General features: G+C 44.3%; 1 protein-coding gene across 1 annotated transcript; it reads right to left on the reverse strand.

The window, feature by feature from the left end:
- Positions 1–904: 904 nt before the first annotated feature.
- On the reverse strand, positions 905–24,522 carry RBP2 (retinol binding protein 2). Its single transcript, XM_054479742.1, has 4 exons — positions 24,393–24,522; positions 10,125–10,303; positions 2,750–2,851; positions 905–1,187 (listed from the first exon to the last, which is right to left on the reverse strand). Exons 1-4 carry the CDS (start codon positions 24,463–24,465, stop codon positions 1,137–1,139), a joined length of 405 nt encoding a protein of 134 aa, XP_054335717.1. The 5' UTR covers positions 24,466–24,522; the 3' UTR covers positions 905–1,136.
- Positions 24,523–27,630: the final 3,108 nt, after the last annotated feature.

Here is a 27,630-nt window from a genome sequence, read left to right on the forward strand (position 1 = left end):
TCCGTCTGCATTAACCACTCTGTCCTTCCAGGTGTGCTATTCCATCTGCGTATCCAGCAGCAAAATACAATTCTGCTCAGAATAATGAACCTAATGTTCTGAAGGCACCAGAATGTTGTGGAAGTATTGACCTATCTCTAGTTAGCATCTGCTTACCAGGACCCCTGAGGCTGTGGAGGGGGTAACTCAGCAGAAGGACCAGGGCTAATGGGGACTGAATCCTTACCACATACCAGGGCCCGTTCCAAGCACTTCGCATGTTTTAAATTGCTTAATCCTCACAGTGACCCAGTGGAGGAGATGATAGTTTTGTCTCTTCTCAATATTATGGTAGAGGAAAATAAGGACAGAGAGGCCAAATGACAGGCCCATGGTCACCCAGCTAAGAAATGAAGGGGCAGGACTTGAACTCAGGCCTCCTGGCCCCAGAGCTTGCGGCACCCGGCATGTGGTAGTAGTTGAGAAGTTACACTGAGCCTGAGTAGACCTGTGGTTAGTGACACCCTTGGCAGCACAGGGCTGATGGACAGAGGGCTGGCTTGGGCCAAGAGCAGCTGGCACTGCAGATCTATTGGAATAGCTCTGCCCAGGCTGCTCAGGGCAAGGTGCAGACTGGGAGGCATGTGTATCCTAAAATAGAACTTTGGAGAAATAATGTGCATCCAAAGGAATGAGTCTCAGACGAGGATGTTCAAGAATCAGTAGCAGATGCTGTGTTGGCCACAGAATGTTTCTAGGTAAAATGCCCTCCTCCCCACCCCCCATGTCCCCCACAAACCAACAAACAAGCTAAGAAAAAAGAAACAAAGTAAATTGAAACAAATTAATAAACATGCAAAAACCACACAGACAGTCATCTCTTGTGGGTAAAACTGACAGCTCTAGAAATAAACGGAGATCCATATAAAGGGTTTCAAAATATGGGAGTAATTTTTGTTTTTCCATTTAATGCTAGGTTTCAAAGGAGAGGAATATGTCTATCACTGCTACATACGCATTCTGTTTAAAACCCACCCAGATGCCTTAATGGGGCTCTGTCAAGAGTGGGAAGGTCCCCACAGCTGCTTCTCAAAGCCAGTAGACCACTCAGTGTGGGCAGTGGGGAGCTTGTGCTTGGCAGGCCTCCCGCGTCGCCATCATTTCTTTTTGAACACTTGACGGCACACCTGGTCACCACAGGTCAGCTCCTGCAACGTCAGAAAGTGGGTGAGGAGCTAACAAGCCAGGCCTTTCTTCTGCCCAGCCCTCAGCCCCTTGGTATCTGGGGATGGGAGGTTGGAATAAAGAGGACACGTAGGTATTCTGGGCAAAGTGCATCTCACAGACCCAATCAGTGGGCATGCCCTGCAGGTAGCAGTAATTTGATTTTGACACTTGAATTGAGCTTGAACAACCATAAAAATGAAAAATGCAAAGAAATGACCCTCTTGGGCAGGATTTCTCCTACTCCCATGATTAAAGTAACATGGCCTAATTTATAAAAGGCAGCAGAGCCGTGAGGAAGGAAAGGACCTAGTGTAGAGAAGTGTTTGGAAGGTAGGGGCCTGAAAGGATGCTGGCCGGTGAGCTGCCCCTCCACCCTGCGGGCTTTCTAGCCTCTGGTGATTAGAACTTTGGCTGGCGGTGGCGCAGGTACCTGCAGGGTGTGAGGTGCAGAAGGGCTTTCCCAGGCTTGCCTGTGCAACCGAGAAGCTCCTGCTTTTCATCCACATAGAGGGAGCCCCAGGCCTTATTTGACCCTCACTGATCCTTGAAGGAGGAGGGAAAAACATGAGTGTGGGAAGGACCACCACAATCATTGCAGTTGACTGTGAATCCGTTGTCTAAGCCACAGGGAGCACTGGGGATTGTATTACAATTAGAAAAATCCATCATCCAAACCAGTGCAGGTAGGGAAAGCCATCAATGCAAAACACAGTAAATGCCTCCCATATATCATCAGCTGACATTGCCTTCAAAATAAAGATCTCAGGTGAAGCAAGGCTGGCTGTGAAGGGTGCCATGGCAACCTGAATACTGACATTGGAGCCAGGTACCTGCCTGATTCCAAAGGTGACTGAATTAATGAATGAAGAGCCATTCACTGAATGAGCCATTCATTTACAAATGAGCGAAAAAGGATGAAGGAGTGAGAGATTTTTCACCGTATGAATGCTGAACCCATGAAGTGCCTTGAAGATTGAAGAATAAAAAATTAAGCTGTCTCGACAGGTATAAGATATTTAAGGATATCAGTTATTGTTCCTACTGCTCTGTTCTAGTACCAAATTAACTTAAAATATTTTGGGGTCAGGAGGACATACCTCATGGAGAGAGGTCAATGCCTGTGGCAGTTCCCAGGCAGAGTGGGTCCCGTCTCCTCCCCACCCCACTCCCTCTCCCAGGCTCCCATCATTATGAGAAGGCCCTGTCCCACCCTCCTCCAGGGCATCTAAAGTCTGTGGCTCACATTTCTCCCCAGCTGGTCTTTAGCAGGTTCCTTGTATTTCTCCTTGGATCTCTGCTTCCTAACTCAGCATTTTGAACTTTCTTTTGAATTGCAGCTGTTCACAGAAACAGCCATATAGATTTCTTCCTGGAGTCCCCTGAGCCAGATGGGAATGGCTTTCTGACTATATGACCACATGCATTTGGCTGGAGCTCGGGGTAGGAGTGCAGGGCCATTTTTCTTGTCAAAGCGCCTGGCCAGGTGACCACAGTAGCATGTGAGAGCACAGTGGAAGTGAGCTGAGCAGAACCCAGTACTTACCAGGTACAGCTTGTCCCCCTCAATCCACTGCTTCCAGCCGCGGTTCTCCTTCTCCCCCTTTTGCACACACACAAGGACATCACCTTCCCAGGTGACCAGTGCCTGTAAAGACAGATTCCCAGGCAAATCAAACATATGGTCTTGAGGGACTGAACAAGTCTAAACCTGCAGCTGCAATTCCTGCAGCCATTTCAGGGTCTTGCTTGCTCAAAGGGCAGAGCCCTCAGCCTCAAGGAGCCAAGATCTTTCCAATGTCATTTTCCACATACACCCTCCATTCCAGCCAGACCAGCTTATCTTGGCTTGCTCTGTTTTCTTTTAAGGAATTATACTCTTCCATTTTTCCTTATGGTAAAAATAGCATTTCAAATCAGTGGGGAGAAGATGATAAATTTCACTATATAATGATGTAAAATTTCTGGAAGGGGAAAATACCTTAAAGTCAACAGAGAAACCAAAAACTGGGGGAAAATGATAACATATCAGCAAAGATTTGATTTCCTTGTATATATAAAGGGCTCCTGTAAATCAATAAGAAAAATGTCATTAACTTAATAGTTCATGTTAACAAAGAACATGAACCAACAGCTTACAAGGGGGAGAGAGCCCTAGCAGATGGCTTCTAAACATAAGAAAAGACATTCAGCCTCACACAGTATAAGAGAAATGCAAATGAAGACTTTGTTTTACAGATATAATTCATCATATGGTCAAAGATCAAAGAGTTTGATAATACACTGAATTGGAGGGAAAGTAGAGAAGCAGGCACTCTCTCTTATACATGGCACATGGGGATATAAATTGGTAGAAATCTCTTTGGAGGGCAATTTTATATTACCTTTCAAAATATAAAACTGCATATACTTTCTGACCTAGAAATTCTACTTCTGGGAATTTCTCCTTCAGGAATCACACTGTGAGAACTGCCAACTATAGGACAGCAATAAAGGCAGGGGAGCTCCCTAAATAATCAGGGGGTTGCCCAGATGGCTCCAGTACCTGCCTTTTTATCCAGAACCAGATGGGTGGACCTTCTCCTGGTTCTTGGGTTCCTCCCAGCAGCAATGCCAACTGGTTAATAGCACAGGGGCAGCAGCAGAACATGTGCTGAACAGCCAGGCTACAGTGGCCAGCAGGTTGGAGAAGCCATAGGCCTGCTGAATCCCAAGAGTGATCAAACCTCTGTGTACATATTTACAAACTATTTACTCTTCAAATTTCTCCTCCTTCTGTTTCCCACTTTTACCCCTCCTAATACCTGCTATAATCTGTACTACCCCTAGGTGGCGCTACAGGGCCAACCACTTCTGTGCTCAAATTAGGCATGCCCTTCCTGAGATGATTATGTCATTCCCATCTGAAGAATGGTTCTGTGTCTGTGTTGTTCTTCTTCGGGGATGACCCTGATGCTAGCTGATTTTCTTCCAAGTATGTGCAAACTACATTATGCCTCTCTGAACAATATTATGCTAAGGACCAGATGTTTACTTTTCTTGGTATCTTGTAAACCCAACTGGTGATAAACTGACCTGTGGTTTTTTCCCCAGTGTCCTTGTACATTTGGGCCTGTTTTTTTTGGTACAAATCTGTTTTCTACAGATTGTTAAATCTACCTATTTCTAAAATAATATTTGACCTTGACCATATTATATACTTTATGTACAATTTTATTCCTTCTCATTTTACTCCCCAGTGCATCACAGCATTATTTGTTACAGCAAAGGACTAGAAGCTTCGTAAATTCTGTCAGTGGGTGGCTAGTTAAATATGGTATGGTTCATCCCTGCTATGCAGTCATTGAAAGAATATAGCCGTAGTGTATGGTTTAAGTCGAAAAAGCAAGGAGCAGAGCCAAATGCATAAAGCAAGGAGGCGGGAGTATGCATGCATGCATATGTTTGTACATGTTTCCTGCAAGGAAGTAAAAGAAACCCTTAATAGTGATTGTCCCTGAGGAGATAACTTGTGGCTGGGGCTAGGATAGAAAGAAAATGTTACTTTTTACTTTTTGATTTTTTTTAACCATCTGCATGTATTCATATCCCCAAAGCTAATTTGAAAATAAAATTCTACATGTTTTCTAAAGAAAAAAAAGGTCTCCTTCTCCTTTAGGACCATCCTAAACCTCACATCTTTAAAGGTCTTGGAGAAGCTCAATTCATAGGTTGCCTTCCTTGCTCTTCTGGGAGGAAGATGTTGTCTGGAATAATAATTTGCTTTTTCTTATGATGAGCCTTGGACTCTGAGTTTTCCTCTAAACAGTTGAGAAAGGACTCATGTCTTCAATTTGGGCAAGGACGGTGTCATCTGTCCTCCTCATTCCCAGATTGCCTCACACATGATAGATACGTAATACATGTTGGTTGAATTGATGCCTGTCTCCCCCAGTAGACAGTAAGCTCCATGAAAGAAGATGCTGTATCTGCTGTTCATTTCTGCAACACCAGACTCAGCACAGTGACCAGCATTGTTGAATGAATCTCTGTTTGTTGAAACATAATCTTGAAGTAAATCCATTTGCCTCCTTGCCTTAGTTTCTGTGGTCCTACCAGAGTGCACACACGTACATCAATATGGACACTGTATGGTCATTGTTCATTTACTTGTCTGCCTTCCCCAGGTGGCTTGCAATGCCTGAAGGTGGGAGAGGGCATCTGATTCATCATTTTATCACTAGCTACTGACTTAGCCCTGGCATGTATTAGGCACTTAGCAAATTTTGTGGAAGGAAGGAAGAAGGAAGGAGAAAAATGTTAGTGCATGGGGCCTGTCCTGATATTTTATTTTAATAACTCATACTGGACAGCAAGACTAAAAGTTGTTCTGACCCTAGAGTAAATTGGTTACCAATAAATTATGATAATACTTACAATATTATAGCCTTACTCCTATATAAAAATAATAAGAAGCAGAAAGAAGAGAATGGTTAAATGAACTAAAATTTCTCAATTTAATCTGCTTTTAGTTGGTGCCCTTCATCCCTGCATCAGAAGAGATTTTTAAAAGAGGCTCAATTGCCTTAAAAGATCCTCAGGTTGAGGAAATGGATACAAGTGAGGAAAACCCTTGGTTCTCAGCTAGCGGATAAAGAAGGAGTACATTCCAAGGGCAGATAGCTGTACATAGAATTAAAGAAGAAACCTGGGCTCCCACCATGCTTTCCACTATCACAGTTTCCAAAGCTAACATTGCTTAAAACAGCCCTTTATGATAAATTAGATACAGGCACTGTATCAATGTTAAACTTGCAGAAGCTGATAACCATATTGCAGTTTTACAAGAGAATATCATAATTATTAGGAAATACATATGGAACTATTTAGGGCTAAGGCATCCGACTGTTCAGAAAAAAATATTTGTATGTTAGAGAGAAAGCATGTGCAAATGATAAAGCAAAGGGGCAAAATGTGGTAACGCTTGGTAAAGAGTACACAGGTGTTCTTTGTTATATTCTTGTAACTTTTCTGTAAGTTGGAATTACTCGCCAATACTTTTTTTTTTTAAAGGAAAACAACAGCTCTTTAAGAGCATTGAAGGACAGTATTCACATGCTCAACCCTCCTTAGTGCACTTGCCCTCACTTAAGAGTTCTTTGGTTCGCCTGCAGGGGCCCTCCCCTGGCAGCGCCTGTCTGCCACTCCTCTTCTGGGGGCTCCCATCTTCTTCTGCCATCAGAATGGCATTACTGGCTCTAACCGCCATTGTCTTCGCTGCTTTTCCCTGCCCTTACTGTCTACCCCAATTTCAATTACTTATTTTATTATTGAGATATAATTCACAAAATATAAAATTCACCCTTTTAAGATACACAATTCGGTAGCTTTTAGTACATAAGGTTGCGTAACCATCACTATATCTAAATCCAGGTGATTTTCTTCGCACCCCAAAAGGAACCCCTATATATTAGCAGTCATCATTCATTTCCTCTATCCCCCGTCTCTGGGCAACCACTTTCTCTCTCTATGAATTTGCCTATTCTGAATGTCTCATATACATCACACAATACGTGGCCTTTTGCGTGGGGCTTCTCTCACTTAGCACATTTTCCAGGTGCATCCATTTTGTAGCATGAGTCTGTCCTTCATCCTTTCTCATGGCTGCATATACTCCACATTCCATTACATGGGTATCAATTACTTATTTTTAATTTAATTTTATTTTGGGGGTAGCTTGTGTAGTTTTGAAAGGGGCTTTAACTTCTCTTAGAAATCAGCCAGGATAGGAAGTTAGGAATACATAGAATCCACAGGAAGTCCTTCCTAAGGGGGGGGTCCCTGACTCCTTAGAGGAGAATTGACTCTGTGATCAATGTGGTTGCATTGCTTCTGCTCTCGGCTGGCATAGAACTGAGCACTGCAGGGCACAACATGCACCTCTCCTCCACACTGCTGAGTGGGGAGATTTCCAGAGGGCTTGTAAGGGTGACTAAGTAGTTGAGACATGGAGCCCTGGAAAACAACAGCATGAGGAGTACCACACACACTCTCACACTCACACATCCTCACACTCCCACATGTGTATAGATGTTCACTCAGGCATGCCACCAAGTGTGGGCGACAGAAATTAATCAGAGAGGCCAGGCATGGTGGCTCACGCCTGTAACCCCAGCAGTTTGGGAGGCCGAGGCGGGTGCATCCCTTGAGGTCAGGAGTTCACGACCAGCCTGACCAACATGGTGAAACCCTGTTTCTACTATATATATATGTGTGTGTGTGTGTGTGTGTGTGTGTGTGTGTATATATATATATTTAGCCAGGCATGGTGGTACATGCCTGTAATCCCAGCTACTTCGGAGGCTGAGGCAGGAGAATTGCTTGAACCTGGGAGGCGGAGGTTGCAGTGAGCCTAGATTGTGCCACTGCACTCCAGCCTGGGCAACAAGAGCGAAACTCTGTCTCAAAAAAAAAAAAAAAAAAAAAGGAAGATATTAATCACAGAAAGAGATTTGCCCACTGTCTTTCCAGCTGAAGGGTTCCAGTGAAGTTACAGGAAGTAGGTAGTCCCTTGAGCATCTGCTCTGCATGGTGATTCTCATGGGAATGGCCCATTGTTGGAGGCTGGGCAAACTGTCCTGGGTACTTCTCACTCCCTACCAAGGGTGTGGGTGAGTGTGTGTGTGTGTGTGTGCATTCACTCTGGCAATCTAGTGAAGGCAAAGAGGAGGCAAGCTGTGGGAAAGAGGATTCTCTCTCTTTCTGCAGGGCTAACTGCTGACTGGAGAGGGGAGAAAATGGAACACGGAGAGACAGAAGAAAGGTAGGAGTGTGTTAACACGTGGAATCCATTAAGGGCTGGAAGGGTAATTTATTTTAGGAAGAGCAAGTTCTCTACCATCAAAGGTCACAAAGGATCAAGTCAGAGAGGACAGGCCTGCTTTTCAAGAGCCCACACCCAAAACAGAAAGGTGAGGGAAAATGAATCATTTTGCACTGATTGGGTTGGAACAGCAGATGCAAAAAATTCTGAGATCAATTTTCCTAGCAATTCTGGTGTCCAATGAATTGGCTTTTCAGCCAGATGGTTCACAGGTTCAGAAAAGGCTTGTTGATCCATTATCCCCTCAGGGAGGGGTTCCATAAGTGGACATTCCAGGGCCCAGAATCTTAAGTTCTCATGCCAAGAGTGCTCTGATGGAAAAATTTCCATCATGCTTTATGTTTCCCTACTTTTCTTTAGCAAAGAACACTAAATATAATTCAACCTTGACTTGATGGCTGAGATTATCAATGCTACAGGACAACTTGACTGAGAAATAAAGTGTGTCCAGCTCTCTTGGCTGTTAATTGTCACCAAACAATAATAACAGCTTTTCCTCCCCATCCCAGGAGAGGAGTCAGAGCTTGTGCCCATTGCTTTGGGGGAGAGTTGAGACCTCTGACTTCTAAGGAGCTCCTGGAAGCACAGTGTGAGAGTCTCGGGGTAGTGGCCTGACCCTGGGAAGATCAGGACTCATGGTGAGAGGTGAAGGGCAGGGCAGAGGGTGTTGCTTGCTTCGTTGTGGCACTTGAAGGGCTGGCCCTTTGCCGGGGGTGGGAAGGTGACAGCATGGGTACCTGGGGTCAGAGTACTCAGCTCTGTCCTCCCTCAGTTTGGGAGATAGGACAGAGGTTCCAGTGGCTGAACTGTCCCAGAGGGAAAGGATGCTTTGAATATTCAAACTGCCCACCCTTGTATAAAATGCATGGGCATAGACAGTGAACAGTCAATTGCAACCATGATAAATGACAAGCCAGGAACCTTCCCAAATCTCTTGGACTGTGTATCCCTGGGGTTCGTTACGATGGGAAGGTTTGGTGGAATCCTTAAATACAACTGAGATTGGATTTCTCCTATTCCTGTTTGGTGGGGACTGACCAGGTGTAATTTGATTTGGAAAATCAAAAACAGGCACACTGAGCATGAATGTGAGCAGGAGGGCTGGTTACTGGGTTGGGATACCACACGGTGATGCTGGGGAGAGCTGCTGTTACCCTTGCCTTCCCAGCACCTCTCCACTTCTCCCTGCTGCCTCTGCCTTATTTGCAAACAGCTCCTGTGGGCAAGAGCCTGCCTCTTCTGCAAACTCAAGTTTTTGGGCTTTAAGATAACTCCCCACTCCCCTCTCAGAGTTGTTTTCTGCCTGCTTTCAGGGTCCCATCTATATTCAATAGTTCAAACGGCGAAAGTCTGGCCTTCTGATACATGGAGAGTTGCCTAGATTATCACTTGTCGGTTAAGGCAATGCTAGGACAGAAGCCACAAACTTGCCAGAGACTTCTCCAAGTTATTAGGGCTGGATAAATCTTGACTTCACTTAACCTACTGATTTTTTTGTTTGTTTAGTTTGGATCATTCTTTTCTAAAAAAATGAAATCAGCTGGGATCATCTATAATTGAGATGTTTCATTTTATATTTGCTCTTTTTCAGCAGAATCATAACAATTTGAGATATTTTATATAAAAACATCTGATTTCTCTACATCTCCTAAAAAAAATCTAGCACCTTCAGGCTTCGCTCCTCCATGGCAGTGCTTGGCTGGTGCTGGGCTGGGCTGCCACCTTTCCATGTGCCCTTGCTCCCCAGCAGGCACAGGTGCTGTCCCTCCCTGTGATGTTCCACCTTGCCCTCTTCCCTCTGCCTGCCAGGCCCATGGCCGTATATGACTCATAGGCCCTGGCCCTTGATCGTGGAGAGGTTGAGCTCTTAATCTCTCCTAGGCCTGCCTCTTCCTACTAAACTTTCAGTAATTACTCATTGCCAGCATGATTAAGGCCACCCTGGTCCTCCTTTCCTGATTTTTCCCAGGTTGTTTCTAACATTTTTTTTCATCATGGTACCAAATAGCCAGCCCCTGCACAGAATGTGTGAGTGAAAAACACCAGCCCCGGTCAGTACCTTAACATGCCGCTTATCCAGGCCCTTTGTGTACTCGTCAAACTCTACTCCAACAGTGAAATCCACATCATAGTTGCGGAATGTGCTAGTGGTTTTTGTCTTGAAGTTATCACCATCTTGATCAATAACCTTCGTCTGAGTGAGATGTATTGCAATCTTGCGGGTGGCAAAATCAATATCTGTTGGCAAAGGGAGTTGCGGAGGTTATGATGTGCTCAGCCAGACTCATTCGTTTCTTTAACAAGACCAAACATTCAAGACTAGAGACACAGATCTTGTATAGGCCACCTGTCTTTGCTTAAGTGGGAAACAAGCATCTTACTCGTGGCCAAGTTGGGCATCTCAGTCAGCTGCTGGGAAACCTAGGAGTCTCCTGGCACCTCCTCAGGATCCCTGATGGGAGGGAGATGTAGCACAAAAGGGTCACCCCTAAGCTGCAGCTCCCCAACACACACACACACACACACACACACACACACACATACACACACGTCACAGCAGCTCTATTCTATCTGACCCATTGGGCATCCTCCTAAAAGTTTGCTGAACAAAAAGATCTCATGATTTAAAAGAAAAAAGACTTTGGAAATCACTAGTTTTAATCATGGATAAAGATGAAACTTAGGAAACTTTTGTTAATGTCCACAACGGGGAGGGATAGTTACAAGCTTCCATTTTAACAGCAGACTGTTCTGCCTCAGTTCTTAGCCCCCAGTATAGGTTTGTTTTTTGTTTTGTTTTGTTTTGTTTTTTTGAGACAGGGTCTCACTCTGTCACCCAGGCTGGTGTGCAGTGACATGATTTTGGCTCACTGCAACCTTGACCTCCTGGGCTCAAGTGATCCTCCCATTTCAGCCTCCCAAGTAGCTGGGACAACAGGTGCACACCACCATACCCAGCTAATTTTGGTATTTTTTGTAGAGATGGGGTTTCACCATTTGCCCAGGCTGGTCTCAAACTCCTGAGCTCAAGCGATCCATGTGCCTCAGTCTCCCAAAATGCTGGGATTATAGGTGTGAGCCACCATGCCTGGCCCCCAATGTAGTTTTAAACATATTCTGGACAATAAATATTCGTTCAGAGATTTCTTCTTCTTTTTTTTTCTTTCTTGAGATGGAGTCTCACTCTGTCCCCCAGACTGGAGTGCAGTGGCACAATCTCCGCCCACTAAAAGCTCTGCCTCCCAGGTTCACGCCATTCTCCTGCCTCAGCCTCCCAAGTAGCTGGGACTACAGGCGCCCACCACCACGTCTGGCTAATTTTTTGTATTTTTAATAGAGATGGGGTTTCACCGTTTTAGCCAGGATGGTTTCAATCTCCTGATCTCGTGATCTGCCCACATCGGCCTCCCAAAGTGCTGGGATTACAGGCATGAGCCACTGTGCCCGCCTCTTCTGTTGTTTTTAAGGGATAGGTTAATAATTGTTTACATTTTTATTATGAAAATGTTGAAACAAACCAAAGGAGTGTTGAATGTCCTAAGCGTTGCATATTACAACAAGAAGCTAACCCCTAGTTGAGCATAAAATGTGGCTCAATTAGAGCCATGGCAAAAAGTTGTTGGCCTATGGAGTAGATCTAGAAAGAGAGGATAGTTCTGAAAATACTTGAATTTCTTTCCTTGTTATGAAATCATCACTCTTGGTCTTAGTCAAATATCTGATTCCCATTATGCCTGTAAATTCAGCAGATGTCTTTAGATGCCAATTTAAATCTTTAATATGTTTTTCAGAAAATCCACTGAGAAGGTTTTAAAAAACACTAGAATTGATTCTATTAAAACCCAAAGATAATAATGACCTCAAGAATAAGAACAGTTCAAATTTATCGAGTGCTATTTCTCTGAGAACTGCAGTACTGTCTTTATGATATGTAAGTGATGAAATTTCATGTTGTGCACTGTCCGGTGCAGGACAAACACTATGTTGTGGCCATGAAAGAGAGAGCAGCAGGTAGCTCAGGAAGTTCCTGTCAGTTTGGAGACTGACAACTCTGCTACCTTCCCATGGTGGCCAAGCATCACTTCCCTCACTCTCTCCCCATTTCCTTTCTGACCCATTTCCTTCAAAAATCCTTCTTTGGGTCTAGGCCTGGTGGCTCACGCCTGTAATCCCAGCACTTTGGGAGGCCTAGATGGGTGGATCACCTGGGGTTAGGAGTTCAAGACCAGCCTGGCCAACATGGTGAAACCCTGTCTCTACAAAAATACAAAAATTAGCCAGGCATGATGGAGGTGCCTGTAATCCTAGCTACTCAGGAGGCTGAGGTGGGAGAATCACTTGAACCCGGGAGGCAGAGGTTGCAGTGAGCCAAGATTGCGCCATTGCGCTCCTCGCAATAGAGCGAGACTCCACCTCAAAAAAAAAAAATCCTTCTTTGATCACTATTACTCCCCTTCTCCCCAAAATCAAGGAGAGGCCAAGTTGAACCTCACTTTGGGTCAGCAATCTGAATCCACAACAGAATCACAGCTGCATAAGAAAGGGCCCTGGGTACCTTTAGACTCTAACTTGTAAAAAGTCAGATTTGAGCCTGACGGAATAATTTCAAGTAATATTAGCTAGCCAGAAGGTAAAAGGATTACATGCCTGTATCCTAAGTTGAAAAGAGAAGTAAGTTCAAGTTGGCATGAGCTGCTGCACAAATGCCAGTGCCTTGCTCACCTCTCATTCTCTACTATTTGTTGAGTACCTTCCCATGTCTAGGAACCAGTGGGTCCCAAAGCTAGTTTCCTTTCTGGATCACCTGAGACAATGAAAAAAATGCAGATTTCTGGGTCCTATCCCAAACCTAGAATCTTCTGGGTGGTAGAGCTCAGTGATTTCAGATTTTGAACTTTGTCTATAGGAGGCTGTTTGGAAAAAGACTTCTATGGTTTAAAAATTTTAAAAGCTACTGTTAAAGTGCCTACTTTTCATGTCAGAGATGATGAAGTAAGACTTAGAGAGGTTAGACTGCTTGTCTAAATATACATGGCCAAAACAGCAATTGTAGTGGCTTGGTAATTGGATAGATGTGTAGAGAGATTGAGTTGGAAGGAACAAACAGTGGTTCTGAGCTTGGATGATCAAGATGAGAGCCAGGGAATAAAAGAGGGAACTAGTTTTACGGGGATACATAGGGAACTGAATTTTAGGTAAGGTGAATCTGCGAGCCATGCTGTGTGGACTCTTGGTAATATTTGGGGTGGCAATTAAGACACTCTTTGTGTCTAGGGATGGTGTCTCTTTGTGTCTACGGATAGTTTCTAGGGATGGTGGCTCAGGGTGTAAGCTCCCTTGGGAAACCTTCCTCATTTTATTCTTCAAACAAACCCACAAGATAAGTTTTATTTTATCCTCATTTTGCCAGTGCAGAAAAACTGCCTCAGAGAAGTTGTGTCACTTTCCCTGGATTATGTTGTGAGGAAGCAGTCGAAATGGTACTTGAACTTAGGATGGTCTGTCTCAAGGGCCAGTGCTGTGCTCCCCAAGCTCTGGGGTAGCCCAGTTAGACCATCCCCATGTGTGCAATTTCTGTGGCTGCCCAAGATACTAGTAACTTCTGATTCTGTTAAATTTCCCCTGGAGACACAGGAACTGTGGGATTCAGTTGGATGAGCCCTCCCTGTTTGAGGCAGTTTGTTTTCCAAAGCCCTTGCATACTGTCCCCCACCAAATGGCAATTGTTTTCTAGGCCCAGGGCTGTATAATAAGTGAGAGCTGAAGCAATCACACTCCAGCCGGCTACATTATCTGGCAGCTCATTTCGCTTCACCTCTGTGGCTTATGGAATTGTACGTGAGCACGTCCAAGCCACACAGCCTGCGAGGCATGGTGTGCGGGGAGAGACGAATGGTCTCTCAGCTGCCTTTGGTTCTGTGAATTCCTCTAGTCTTCTTGGCCAGCATTCCCAGAGCCCCCACTTCCCCACTGTGTTTGCCATGGGGTACAGCTCCATCGGATGTTTGGTGGTGAAAAAAATGGGCTCACGAGCAAATAAGTTTGGGAGATGAGGAATTAAAACCAAGACAAGCTGGTTTCTGCCCTGTAGAATTTCATAGATTCTTTAATATGGGAAAGGTGCTTTGTAGCTCCAAGTACAGGAGCTACAGGAGGGAGGGTACAGGATGTAGCTTTTCAAAGTCTGAGGTGGCCATGGAGCCCCTTTGTGGAGGAATATGCAGTCGGCCAGGTATCCCACACAACTTACTATGGAAAGGGCTCACCAAACCCTTTCTGACACATGTATCTCAGCCACCTTGGCCTTGCAATCATACCTATTTAATTTTTCTCTCTTCAAGGTGACTGCTGACCTGTTTAGGTAGGACCGAGTGGTCAAGTATTTCCAACTTAAAAAATGAACCCTTCCTTAAAATTGCTACAAGCCACTGAAGAGCATCTTCCTTGTTCTAGTGAGTAAAAGCACATGCTCGTGGTGTGCAGAGGAGCTGGCAAGAGGCTGGCATGTCACACTCCAGCTCATATTTCTCTCCTGCCTCAAGTGTGTCCAGCTTCAGTCTCATCACTGGACATTTGGTTCCAGATCTAAAGCAGCAGAGGGCAGTGGCCGTATGTGGCGCTATTATTAACTGCATCACCTTGTTGTGAGGATCAAATTTGATGGTGTTTGTGAAGAGCTTTGCCCAGTGGCTGGCAGCCTGTGATCATGGCTCTGTAAATGGAGGCTGCCATCATCATAATGTCATTATGAAGCCCCTGATCTCACAGGCCAATTTCCTTAGTTCTTTGTGTTTTCCCACATATCCCTTGAACAGTTGCTGTCTGAATCCCTGTCACTCTTGTCCCAGCTTTCCAAATCTCATAAGGCCCAGCCCCAGATTTGCCTCTTCCTACTCTTTCTTGCCTCCTTCCTTACCTGCTATCCAGGCCAAACAGTTTTACTGCTCCCCTCTACCTGCCAACAGTACTTAGCATTTCCCCCTGCATTTTTCATGGAGTTGGTTATTCTTTCCTGCAGTCTCACCTCTATGAGGACAAGGACAATGCCATCTTCTTGCTCTGTGTTCCCCCCCACCACACCATAGAACCAGGTCTTGAGCTAGGCACATAGTAGGTACTCAAGAAACACTATGCATTAGCTAATGGAGGCAGCAAGGGCCAGGACAGTGATTTAAGTGAGGTTCCTGGGCTGGCAGCAGCATTAGCACCTGGGAACCTGTTAGAAATGCAGGTTCTGTGCCACGGCACTCCAGGCTGGGTGACAGAGCAAGACTCTGTCTCTAAATAAATAAATATAAATAAAAATAAAAGAAATGCAAAATCTGGGGCCCACCCTAGACCTATTAAATAGGAGCTCTGTTGGCCAGGCTTGTCCTTACAAGTCTTCCAAGTGATCATATGCATGCTAAAGTTTAGAACTGTGGTATAAACGAGTAAGGGTAAGGGGCAGATGCAGGTACAATCCTATCTCTTATTTCCCAGCTAGCTGTGTGACCTTGGAGAAATCACTCTTCCTTTGTAGGAAAATGAGGAAAAGAATGCTCACTTCAGAGGACTATTTACAGTGTGGATTCAGTAAAAATAATGGTAGAATGTTTTACATAGTACCAAGTAGCTTGTCCATATGCAGTGCACATTGCCATCCACTCTTGGCCTTATCTGTTTGGGTCAAGTAGGGACCAAGTCAGCATTCAGTCCAGAGTGAAAGTTTTGGGTCATATTTATGCATCTCCGTAGCTGTCTGCACTCCATGTTTTGCAAGGGGCTTGGACTTGTGGGAGAAGTGGGAATGGTGGCTGATACACTCTCTTACTGTCATAGACTTGGTCTGTCCCATAGGCATTTTATCCAGCCTGGTGACACTTTTCTCTGTGTGGATCAGTTTCCTCACTCTGTAGTCTGGTGATGGGTAGAACCAACTTCAGCTCCTTCTCCAGTCCTTTGTGCTAAGGTCTGAGCTGTGCTAAACCATACTTCTGGAACAATAGTTAGGAGATGGGAAAATACCATAGGTCATCTGTTAACCAGATGAAACATAGGGGAAGGCTGTAGGTAAAACCACTAAGGAATAATTGAAAATCTACAGAGAAATTTAGAACTGAAGTGTTCCTCTGAGAGCAAGTCTATTTCCACTCAATGGATGTGGAAACGGAGGCCGTGAGAATTTAAGTGGTGAGCTCAGAGCTACCCAGTTAGGATAACACTCCTGACAATTTCTTTACAAACACATTCTGTTGTCATTTACAACTAATGCCCCCGCTCCCCAGTAAAAAGTATTGCTTGTCCCTGGTTGCACAGAAAGGTAGATCACAGCTAAAAATATCTATTGCTGACAGAACTGGTTTGTCCTGGAAGCACCATCCCTAGTCAATCTTTCTGACCAGTGCTGGGGGAATCTTATTAGAAGACTATGCAAATGGAATCAAGCATCACTTCTCTTCTGGATTGAAAGATGGCTTGGCCTCTTGGTCACCCTTCAGTGTTTGCACAACCCAGTAAATCATGTTGCCTCTGCTCTGCCCCAGGGAAGGTAGCCAAATGTTCTGTTGGTGGACTCATGATATTTCTAATCAAAAGGGTTTAACTGCAGTTGTAGAACACACACACACACACACACACACACATGCACACACACACACAGATTATAAAAACACTTCCTCTTCGTACTTTGCAGAGAAAATTATTTTCCTGGTGTGGTATTTTAACACCAGGGTTATCAAGCATGTTTTATCTCCTTTTCTGGATTAAGGGTATCTCTGAGTCTGATTTATAGCCAGGTGAAATGAATTTCTATCTCAGAAGGAAAGGTCCAAAGGCAAGCTATTTCTGAATAATATATATGGCTTTTAGCTGCTGCAGAAGGAAAAAAAACAACACAGACATGACTTTATTAAAGCATACTTTTCATAACTACATTTTGAACAATACAAGCCATAAAGGTGAAATATGAGTATGCTACTCAACATTAAAATGCTTTGTAATGTGCTTGTGAAAAAAGCTAAAGTTGCAGGTGAAAAGGGCAGGTGCTCTTTGTAAATTAAAGAGCAGAGAGGCACAAGTATTCATCATATGAAATCTGAGAACCATTCAAAGTGCAGCTTTGATAGGCTTCAAACTTGGACTCCTTAATTCTCAAATCATTGGCACTCTTAGGCAATTGTGAGAAGCAGAGTGCAAGAACAATTTTCTCCTTTTTTCCATGCCACTTCCTCCTCAGAGAACACATTTAGAAAGGAATTAGATGAGATCCCTGCCTGCCTCCTCCTCTCACTTCCTTTTAGGCACTGGGGGCAGGCTGGAGACCCTGGGGTGCCTCCCTGCTCCCTATACACTGTTTCTCCTCCCCATTCTTAGTCTACTGCATACTTACTGGGATGGACATTAGAGTGGAGCTGATGCCAACACATGCAAGGGGAGACTTGTACAAAGGGATGACACCTATCATTACCTAGGCTTTTTCCATCCCTCAGCATTTCCCCTTTGAAAGTCCTACCAGGTACCATATGGTTCAAGTAGACTTTGGCAAGGTGTATACCTTCATTGACTTGTGAGCACCATCAGGAATCCAGATTTTATGAAACAAATTCTTCATTGGAGCATCAGACATCTATCTATCTATCTATCTATCTATCTATCTATCTATCTATCTACCTGTCTATCTGTCTATCTATCATCTATCTACCTATTCATTTTCACCCAGCGACTCAGTGATTCTCTTGCAGTGTTCCTGAGGGTCCTGCCTATTTACTTTGGATGCCTTCATTTGGACATACCTTGTTCACAGTGAAGCTCTTTCTTCCCTACCTCCATGTTTTGTACCCCTACCAAGAACAGTGCTGAGGAAAGGGCTGTGGGTGTTAGAAGCAGATAGCCTGGGCTCCTGTCTTAGGCTCCATCATTTCCTAACCACACGTGGCCATGGACAAGTCTCTCCACTTCTCTGGATTCCTCACCCCATAAAATGGAAAGCATTTCTTCTGAATTTATCTCTGACTGGATCCTGAGCTCTATATCCCATATCAAAGTGCCAATTTTAATACTCCATATGAATGTGTAACAGATATCTGAAACCAAAATATGCAAACCAGAATTCTTAATGCATGCTCCCCTGCCACCCCAGCCTTGTACCTCCCCACCAAAACTCACTCCTCCTGGTGACTTCCCCATTTCAGGCAATGGGATTGTCATCTGCCCAGTTATTCAGGCCTAAGCCGGGGACCCAAATTCATTTCTATCATTTCCTCTCACTTCATATTCATCTGCAAACCCCGTGAGCTTTATCTGCAAAATATATGCTGAATCCGTCCTCTTCTCTCCAGCTCCACAGGCACTGCCCTAGCCCAAGCCATGGTCATTTCCTGCCTGGACAACCCAGCAGCCTCCTAATGGGTCTCTCATCCTCTCTGCTTGCAATCTTGCCCTCCTATGATTCATTTTCCATGCTTTGGCCATAGTAATCCTTAAAGAATACAAAGAGGATCAATTTGTCTTCCCAGCATAAGACTGGTATCTGCTTTGCCTTCCGCCTACCTTTCTACTCTCACTCCCCGACTGTACCCCCGACCCCTCCGGCTCACACACTTTCAACTCCCAACACACCAGCTTTCTGAAACCCTTGGGCCCAAGTGATTCTCTCCCCTCAGGCTCCTGAGTAGCTGGGACCACAGGAACGTGCTACCAGGCCCAGCTAATTTTTTTATTTTCTGTATTTTGTAGAGACAGAAGTCTCACTATGTTGCCTAGGCTCATCACGAACTCCTGGCCTCATGTCACCGTCTTGCCTTGGCCTCCCAAAGTGTTGGGATTACAGGCGTGAGCCATCGCACCTGGCTTCTTGAACACACCCAAAACCTTTGCACTTGCTGTCCCCTATGTCCAAAATAACACTAGTCAGCGTTCAAACCTGGGTTCCACTGTCATCCCCTCAAAGCCTTCCCTGACCACCCATCACACTCCACTCCATTATTCTTTTAATTTTCTTCCCAGCACTCACCACTACTCAAAATAACCTTAAACTATTTGTTTACTTTCTGTCTCCCCACTAGCGTGTAAACTCTATGCTGGCAGGGAACTCGTCTCCTCATTTCCCACTATATCGCCAATGCCTGGAGCACTTTCTGATGTGTCGTAGGTGCTCGATACATTTGTTGAAAACTGAATTCACTAAAATGAAGAAATGTATATAAAGCTCTAGTGTGATGTGTATCATGGTATGAGAATAATTTGTGCATGTGCTCACCCATCATGCTAGACTGCAGGCTCTTAAATGGTCAAGATGAGATTTTGCACAAGACACATATTCAGGAAATATTTCCTGGCAGAGACCACTTAGATGGGAGCTGTCTGACTTCAGCTTCTCAGGGCTCCCCCTTCCTAGTGGAGCTTTCAGAGACCCACTAGAACTGTTTGTGATAGCCACTGCACTTTTAAGTCTGTGCATGTCAATTTAAGTGAAAAAGATGTTCTTCATAGAAGATAATCCTCACCTTCATTTGTGAATTAAGAAAAGAATGGATTTTCCCCAAATAGTTACAATTTATGGAATGAAAATTTCCTAAAAGAGGTATAAATTTAACATTATCTAATTTTTGGACACACGCTTCCCCATCTTCACTGGTTAAAGTTATGTGATAGTTTTTCATTTTCTAGGCTGACTCCTCCCTGACTCTTCCTCCTCTAGTCACCAAATCCAGTCTATTTCCTGCTCTGGACATCTCCCTGTTCACCCTTTCTGGGTACTGCTCTCAACACCTTCCCAGGGTCATTGTAACAACCTCTTTAGTTCTCTGACAGTCTGCTGGTCTATTCACTCTATCTCTGCTAGAGTGAGCATTGATAGCATCTCTTTCCTCTGCATACAATTTCTTCCTAGACCCTCTCCTTGCAAGGTGAAGTTCATGTGCAGCACACTGACTTAAAGATCCTGTTGCTTTTCCAGACTATTCTTTTGCCTCCTCCTTGCACTTCACTCCCTGGTAATACAATGCCTTCTGGTGTCCCAGGCCCATGCCTGTGCACACGCCCATGGGGCTATGCTTGACTCCATCTCTGCATGGAGAACTCCTGTTCTTCCTTCAAAACCCCAAACCCCACCAAGAAGTACTCAGGAAGCCTTTACTGACTCCATGTACTGTAGCTCCTTTCACCACCATGCACACACTTCTTGTTACTATTGTTCTATTGATACCATAGCCCCTTTGAGCCTAAGGCATAGAATCTCAACTGGCCCATCTGTGGCAGATTATATTTTCTTAAATGGCTGCGATAACACCTCTCATCCTGCATGCTGTTCTTACAATGCAACCTTGACATTCATCCCACTGAGAGGTGGGGTCTATGTCCCTTTTCCTTGAATGCAGGCAGGCTTGTACCACTTCAACCAATAGAATATGGTGGAAGTGGTACCCAGTAGCTTCTGAAGCTGGGTCATAAAAGGCCATGCAGCTTGTATCTCTTTGGATACAGCCAGCATGCTGTGAAGAAACCCAGGTCACATGGGGAGACCACATGTAGATGTTGAAGGCCAGTTAAGGTCTCAGCTGCCAGCCAGCACCAACTGCCAGACATGCATATGAGTGAGGAAGCCTGAGATGGCTCCAGCCCCAGCTGCTGTCCAATTGCAACCAAATGAAAGACTTTGAGCAGGAACCATTGGGGTGAACCCAGTCAGCCCCCAGAACCATGAGAAATAATAATTAAATGACGTGGTTGTTTCAAACCACTACATTTTGGGGGTAATTCATCAAACAGTAATAAAAAACAGGAATACCATTTGTGCATGGCTATAACCTGACTCCTTGAGAACAGATTCCAGGGTTGGTTCTGCTTCAGATGGCACAGTCCCTGGCATCCACAGCACCTTCTAAAGCTTTGGTAGAGAAGTTGAATGATTCCCATCTGGGCAGAGTTAATGAACTCTCTCCCGGTACTCTTTCACATTACTGAGACCTCCTTATGTCTGTCCTTCCTGATCTCACCTTTAAAATGAAGACCACCCCTCCCATTCCTTCATCCCCTGATCTGACCTGAAGGAGGACTGACTTCAGGACATGACAAGTTTCTCAGGGCAAAAGAGTTCACCAACTGGTTTCCTCACTGTCAAGAAAGAATCTGGGGTGAGAAACACCAGGTGCCTAAGAAGGCAGGAGAGGAAGTACCACTGACCCTTGGCTCACTCACCGTTTGAACTCTTAATGATGTAATTTGTGGCAAACCCAAAGGTTACCATGATGTGTTACTCTGCTGAGACTGGTGGTTGAGTCATGATGGGAGGCCAGTGTGTGGAGTGAGTCACTGGGCTAGTGACAAAGCCAGTTTACTGCCCAACCCCACATCTCAGTAGAGTTGCTCTTTCCTTACTGAACCAACAACCAGGCCCACAGAAAAAGCAAATTCTCTAGTGCTAGGGGTTAAAGTATTAGAAATCGATGATTCTTAGACAGGGAATGGGTACCATCCTTAACAATAGTCACACATTTGAGGATGTTCTACACATACTCTTCCCAAAAGCTAAGGGTCTCACTGCTCAAAAGGGTAAAGAAGTCAAGCTTCATTGACATCTCAGCGTTGGGAAAGCAACCTGCCTTATGTCCTGGGCGTGGAGGAAACTGTTGAGATCTGTTGGGCTGCTTTTAGCAGGTTAGATTGAAGGGGCAGCTCTTCCTTGCCTGCTTCTAGCTGAGCCCCCTGAGACCTGTCTTCAATCACTGCCATGCCTGCCCCACCCATGTTCCCATGGCAGGTTGAGAAGGACAAGGGGTCCCACCTCAATGGTGATAAGAAGACTCTGGGTGAGGCATTTCTGCACAGGGCCTCATGACTTGGGCAGGAGCAAGTTTCTGGGGTCCTGAGACACTGGGCTGTTAGCAGCTGGGTAAACCAGGCACCAACAGATTCACACTCTGGGTTTACCTAGTAGTACCATGTATGGTATTAATCTTAATCAGTTGAGTGTCAGCTTAACACTCTACACTGCAGAGATCATGGGACAAAGAGATCAAACGACTTGCTCATTAGAGTGAAATCAATGTAATGTGATATTAAATTGGAAGTTTTGGCTGAAGCTTTAAGAGACAATAAATATTTGATACCAAGGAGCATTAGGAAGTCCAATCTGAAACCTCAATGGTGAAGATATTCAAATATCACATTCACAACTTGTGAGCCCCTTACTCACATTAAAGGTGTAAGTTGGTGTGAAAAGAGTCCAGAGGAAGGCTGTTGTTAGAGGCAGGATTTCCTGGAGAGAGCTGATGGTGTACTCTCCATCCTCCCAACCCCCAGGAGGAGAAAGAGGGTGGTAGGAATGCTTGCTTCTCACCTTAAGCCTAGAGGGGTGGGCTTTAGGGGTCCACTCTGCAAAGCCATAAACTAAACAGAGCCTAGATTTTAAATCTAAGTCATCATAGGACTTTTTATTATTGAAGTATAAGCAGCAAAAGACACAAGGTTTCTTTCTAATTATATTACTTGACTGGCTTATTCAGCATACTGCTGAAACCTTGAAACTTCCAAATAACCCTTGTTAAAGTACTTTTAATTGCTCAAAACCACAACTACATCTAATATCATCTGGAGGGACAGGCAAGGCTGGGGCTATTATCTCTATTTGGCAGGTGAGGAAACCGAGGTTCCAAAAGGTTAAAAAACTGGTTCAAGGTCCCAGAGCAAGCCCTGGACTCTAGTCCCAGCTATGTGGACCCTTCTTCTTTGGTTTCCTTATCTGTATAATCTTGTTCAGAATTCTAGTTCCAAGCTATGCTCCAATTCATTTGCCCATGTGTGGCATCAGAATCCCATTTCTATTGGCCACTCCTGGTACTAAAAAACACAGGTGCAACAGGGTTGAGGATGGGGCTCTGGTAGGAGGATTTTTGCCTCTTTCTTCCTCCCCCCAACTATATTGAGGTAAAAATCCTGCTAACCAGAATGAAAAGGAAAGCTATTCAGTGTTGGAAACCAGTCTAAAGAACATGAAGAGGCCAGGTGCGGTGGCTCACGTCTGTAATCCCAGCACTTTGGGAGGCCGAGGCAGGCGGATCACGAGGTCAGGAGATTGAGACCATCGTGGCTAACACAGTGAAACCCGTCTCTATTAAAAATACAAAAAATTAGCCGGGCGTAGTGGTGGGCGCCTGTAGTCCCAGCTACTCTGGAGGCTGAGGCAGGAGAATGGCATGAACCCGGGAGGCGGGCTTGCAGTGTGCTGAGTCGCGCCACTGCACTCCAGCCTGGGCGACAGAGCGAGACTCTGTCTCCAAAATTAATAAATGAAAAAAAAAAAAAAAAAAGAACATGAAGAAAGCGCTTAGTTCCACAAATATGGAACATATCACAGCTCTCCTTGTTCATTGACGTGGTGGACATTTTCAAGCTAGAAGTGTATCACACCAAAAAACTCATGATTTCCACTCTTGGAGAGACCTCCCACCATCATATCCAAGTTATTATTGGGCCTCTAACTCCACCCACTGCCATTTCTCTCATTCTACATGTGGAGGAAGCTCCAGCAAAGTAACCCCATATGTGGAGAACTTTAAAGCTAGAAGAGGTGATAAAGAGGCTGCTGAGGGATGGAATAAGGTCAGGCAGCCAAAGCCCCTTGCTCAGCACCTGGAGCACAGGAGCCACCCAGTAACTGTGAGCTCCCGTCTGGGGACCCACTCACTCTAGTCCCAGGCAGAACCTATAGGCTGGGCAGGGCTATGTGTTTTCTGCCAGTTCCACAGGGAACCCACTCTGTGGTGAACTCAGGACATGCACCAATTGGTAGCCCTTGGCCTGGAACCCAGTTCAGAAGTCATATAAGCAGTGGGTTGTTTGTGCTATCTGACAACAGCCTCTCTAGGCTTCCATGAGCTTGATTTTCCCTAGGCTGAGAGATTTGCCAGCTATTTCTTTTCTGCTTCCCCATTACAAAACTGATAAAAGAACAATGCAGAGGTCATTGGTGGATAATATCAGGTCCAAGTGGTTATCAAAGAGATGGTGGTCACAAGGCAGGGGAGCGACTATGTTATCCTCTCAAGTTTGGCTTTAATCTGTGTGTGTGTATCCTCCTGACATACACATTCAGTGTATGTTTTCTGTGGGCCAGGCACTGTGCTAAGGCATCCTAGACATAATCTCATTTATCATTATTCCCAGTTTCCAGATGAGAAAACTGAGCCTCAGAGAATTTTTATGATCTGCCTAATATTGCACAGCTGTACATGAGGCATGAGGATTTGCCACAGGTCTGTTGAACTCCATAGCAGCACTGTCTGGAGGGCCAGACCACAGTACTCCCAACAACAGCTACCCTCCCCATCCCCAGTCTCCTCCTTACCCAGGGCCTTCATGTAGCCCTCAAAGTTTTCATTACTCTCCATCTCCCAGGTTCCATTCTGGTCCCTTGTCATGGTGGTGGCCACTGGTTCGGTGAGGGTGTGTGGTGGATGGCAAGGAGTAGGCTGCAGGGAGAATGCGTTGGAATGAGCTGCTTTTATAGCCTAGTGGGCCAGGTTTGTGACTCTGAAGATAACAGGTTCAAAGGGCAGAAGCACAACTCAAAAGAACCTTTCTTTGCAAAGTTCAGCGAGACTATAGGTAACCCACAAACAAAGTCCTGGTATGGCCAGGCGTGGATGTCCCAGTGTCCTGCACTATAAGCAGGGCCCTAGAGCAGCTCATTTTTGGCTGGCTGGGTCCCCATGGGCCCCTTGTCCCACACAGAATATTTCATCCAGTAATGGAAGAAAACAAACATCCAGGGTCTACCCCACATGTACTATGGGTCACCAATACCCAGGCCTCAAGCCTGGAGTCTATCAGCCATGAATCCAGCACTCATAGCAAGGCTGGTGAAACTGAAAAGACAGAATTTACACCTGTGGAGCTCTACTCTACTCTGTTCCAGGCAGCATGCATACTTCATCTTGTTTCAGCTTACAAGAGCTCTGTGAGTTATGTTTAACCATCCTTATTTTACAGATGAGAAAGGATCATGGAGGTTAAATCACATGTCTAATCACAACTTGTAAGTGATTGGGCCAGGATTCAAACTCAGATCTGTTGGGCTCCAAATCCTTTTCTTCAACAGTGTGCTAGGTCAGCTTTGAAAGAGGTTTGGAGCCTGACTTGAGAGCCCAACTCTCTCTTGCTTCCCTGTGGAAGCAAGGTGCCCTGTGGACTTCCTAGCAGTAGGGTGAGACATTAGAAAAGTGTTTTCTGGGAACATGATTCTGCTAAAAGCAAGCTGAGCCTGGAGGGAGACCAGATGGAGGCAGAGGGGTAGTGGGATGTTGTTTTAAGATCCAAGGGGAAAGCTGAGGATCACCTGGATCAAAGTGGGGGCATAGCTGGACAAGGACCCTTGGTTCAGGAATGTTCTCCAAATGGGCTGTCCCAATGGAAATGGGTTTAGTTTATTGCTCTGACACTCTATTCCAAGATGTGGTGTCTGAGAAGTGACTGTGAAGAATGGAGGTGTGGCCTGAGACAGATATACCGTGAGTTCCCAAAGTGAGACCTATTTTAATGATGACACTGCAGCTCTCATATATGTATCCTTCTGCTGTGAAATCTAAGTAAATGACTCTGTGTGTGGTATGAGGGATATAAAACAGCACATTTATCTTTCAGTAAATACAGTGGAGTTAGGGAGACAGTGAAAAATGGCCCAGCTGTTGTCAAAAGGCCAGTGGGGAAAGGTAAGGGGTGAGAAAGAAATAACTTTACCACAAATGGAAAATGAATAGAGGAAGGAGTAGACAGATAAGAAACCTTGGAGATTCATCCTGTGAAGTCCAGCCAGAAGCTGCTGTAGACTGAGCACTCAGCCTCCTGGGCTGGAGAAGTAGATAGTCCCTCCCAGGCTCAAATTCCAGGGCCTCCACAGTCCCTCCTGCCTGCAACTGAGTACCCCAGAGGCCTCCCCTGTAAGAATGTGTAATGAGAAGCTGGCCTGGTAGGGGAAGGGGCTGGGGGCAAGACAGGAGTTGCTAATTGCACTAAGCCAGGGGCTTGGGTTTTCATGGGCATTGAGGGAGGAGGAATTGGTCTTGGTGTAAGATGCAAATTTGAAACTGAGATGCCTGTATAAAGCCAGGCACTTGAAGGGCTACTCCCTCATTGAGGATGTAAATTAGTCAAAATCTGCAGCAACAGACAAGGAAAAAGTTTATCTACTTGGCATGGGATCTACATAGGTTAAAAAAAAAGTTCTTTTCTGCTCTGACCTCGGTTTGGGGTTTGAATTTATCCTTTCTGTTAGCTAAAATATTAAAATAATAAATGTCCTGTGCTTGTTAACATTTTTAAGATGCCAGGAAGAAGTAAATGTAAAAGCTGTGTAGAGGAACACACCTTCAAAACCAGATCAACCAGAATTCTGCGTGATAAAGCCATGCCAAATATGAGCTCATAATCCAAAATTGTAACACACACTGACAAACACATACAAACTGATGCTCTTTGTAACCCACCAAGAGCATCATCAGAAGAAACATACAGTGAAATTAGATTTCCAGGAGTTTCAGTTAATAAAATCAGGTACAGACTATAAAATAATTATGTTTAAAATGAATAAAGAAAATTTAAAAGCACTGAAAACATGAAAAAGGAATAAAATAATGTTTTTAAAAACAGATTAAAAATTTAAAAAGAGTAGTTATTAAAAATATAATCACTAAAATTAAAAAGGTAATAGGTGGGTTAAACGGTTGATTAAACACAGCTTAAGAAAAAATTAGTGAAATAGAAGATGCAGTCAAGGAGATTACCCAGAATATATTAACACAGAACACACTGTGATGCAAATTTAGATAAAAATAAAATTCTAAAATTTCCCAGAGAGAACAAAGACAACCATACAGATTACCTATAAAAGAACAATGTAATAATGAGATCGATATTAGGCTTTTCAACAACTCTGATGGAATATGACAAGGGAACAATATCTTGTAATAATGAGGGAAAACACATTTGAATAAAATTCTAAACCCAGTCAACTATCATTCAAGTATGAGTTTCAGATACACTCTTACCATATAACCTTAGTTTCAGATATACTCTTGTACTTGAATGATATAAAAAAGTTTCAGATATAATAGCCACAATATGGAAACAACCTAGACTTCCATCAACGAGTTGATGAATAAATAAACTGTGGTATATTCACACAATGAAATACTACTCGACAGTAAAAAGGAGCACTCTCCTGATATACACAGCAAAGATGAATCTCATAGACATTATGCTGAGAGAAAGAAGCTTGACACAAAAGATCATATACTATATAATTTCATTTACATGAAACTCTAGAAAAGAACAAGCCTAATCTACAGTGATATACAATAGATCAGTTTTTGTGGGTCCAGGGAAAGCAGGTAAAGGTAAAACTCAAACTCTACCCTTGTGATCTGTGCCTTCTTATTGTATGTAAACTATACCTTAATAAAAAAGGTATAGTTATGTTGATTGTTTATATAAAAGCAATTTAGTACAGACTCAAACTAAAATCCTGTGTTATACCCACATGAGTGATGTGAAGTAAACTTGTGCTAAGGAGGCTGTAATTACTGATT

The sequence above is a fragment of the Pongo pygmaeus genome, chromosome 2 (genome assembly GCF_028885625.2).
Source record: "Pongo pygmaeus isolate AG05252 chromosome 2, NHGRI_mPonPyg2-v2.0_pri, whole genome shotgun sequence".
NCBI classification, from domain to species: Eukaryota; Metazoa; Chordata; class Mammalia; order Primates; family Hominidae; genus Pongo; species Pongo pygmaeus.

What these genes read in the sequence shown, in the direction of transcription:
- RBP2 (XM_054479742.1), bottom strand. Translation starts at nt 24,465, where the DNA reads ATGACAAGGGACCAGAATGGAACCTGGGAGATGGAGAGTAATGAAAAC. An exon ending in GGGCTACATGAAGGCCCTGG is followed by an intron (nt 10,304 to 24,392) that starts GTAAGGAGGAGA and finishes CTTTGCCAACAG; the next exon opens with ATATTGATTTTGCCACCCGC. An exon ending in AGGGGGACAAGCTGTACCTG is followed by an intron (nt 1,188 to 2,749) that starts GTAAGTACTGGG and finishes CTGACGTTGCAG; the next exon opens with GAGCTGACCTGTGGTGACCA.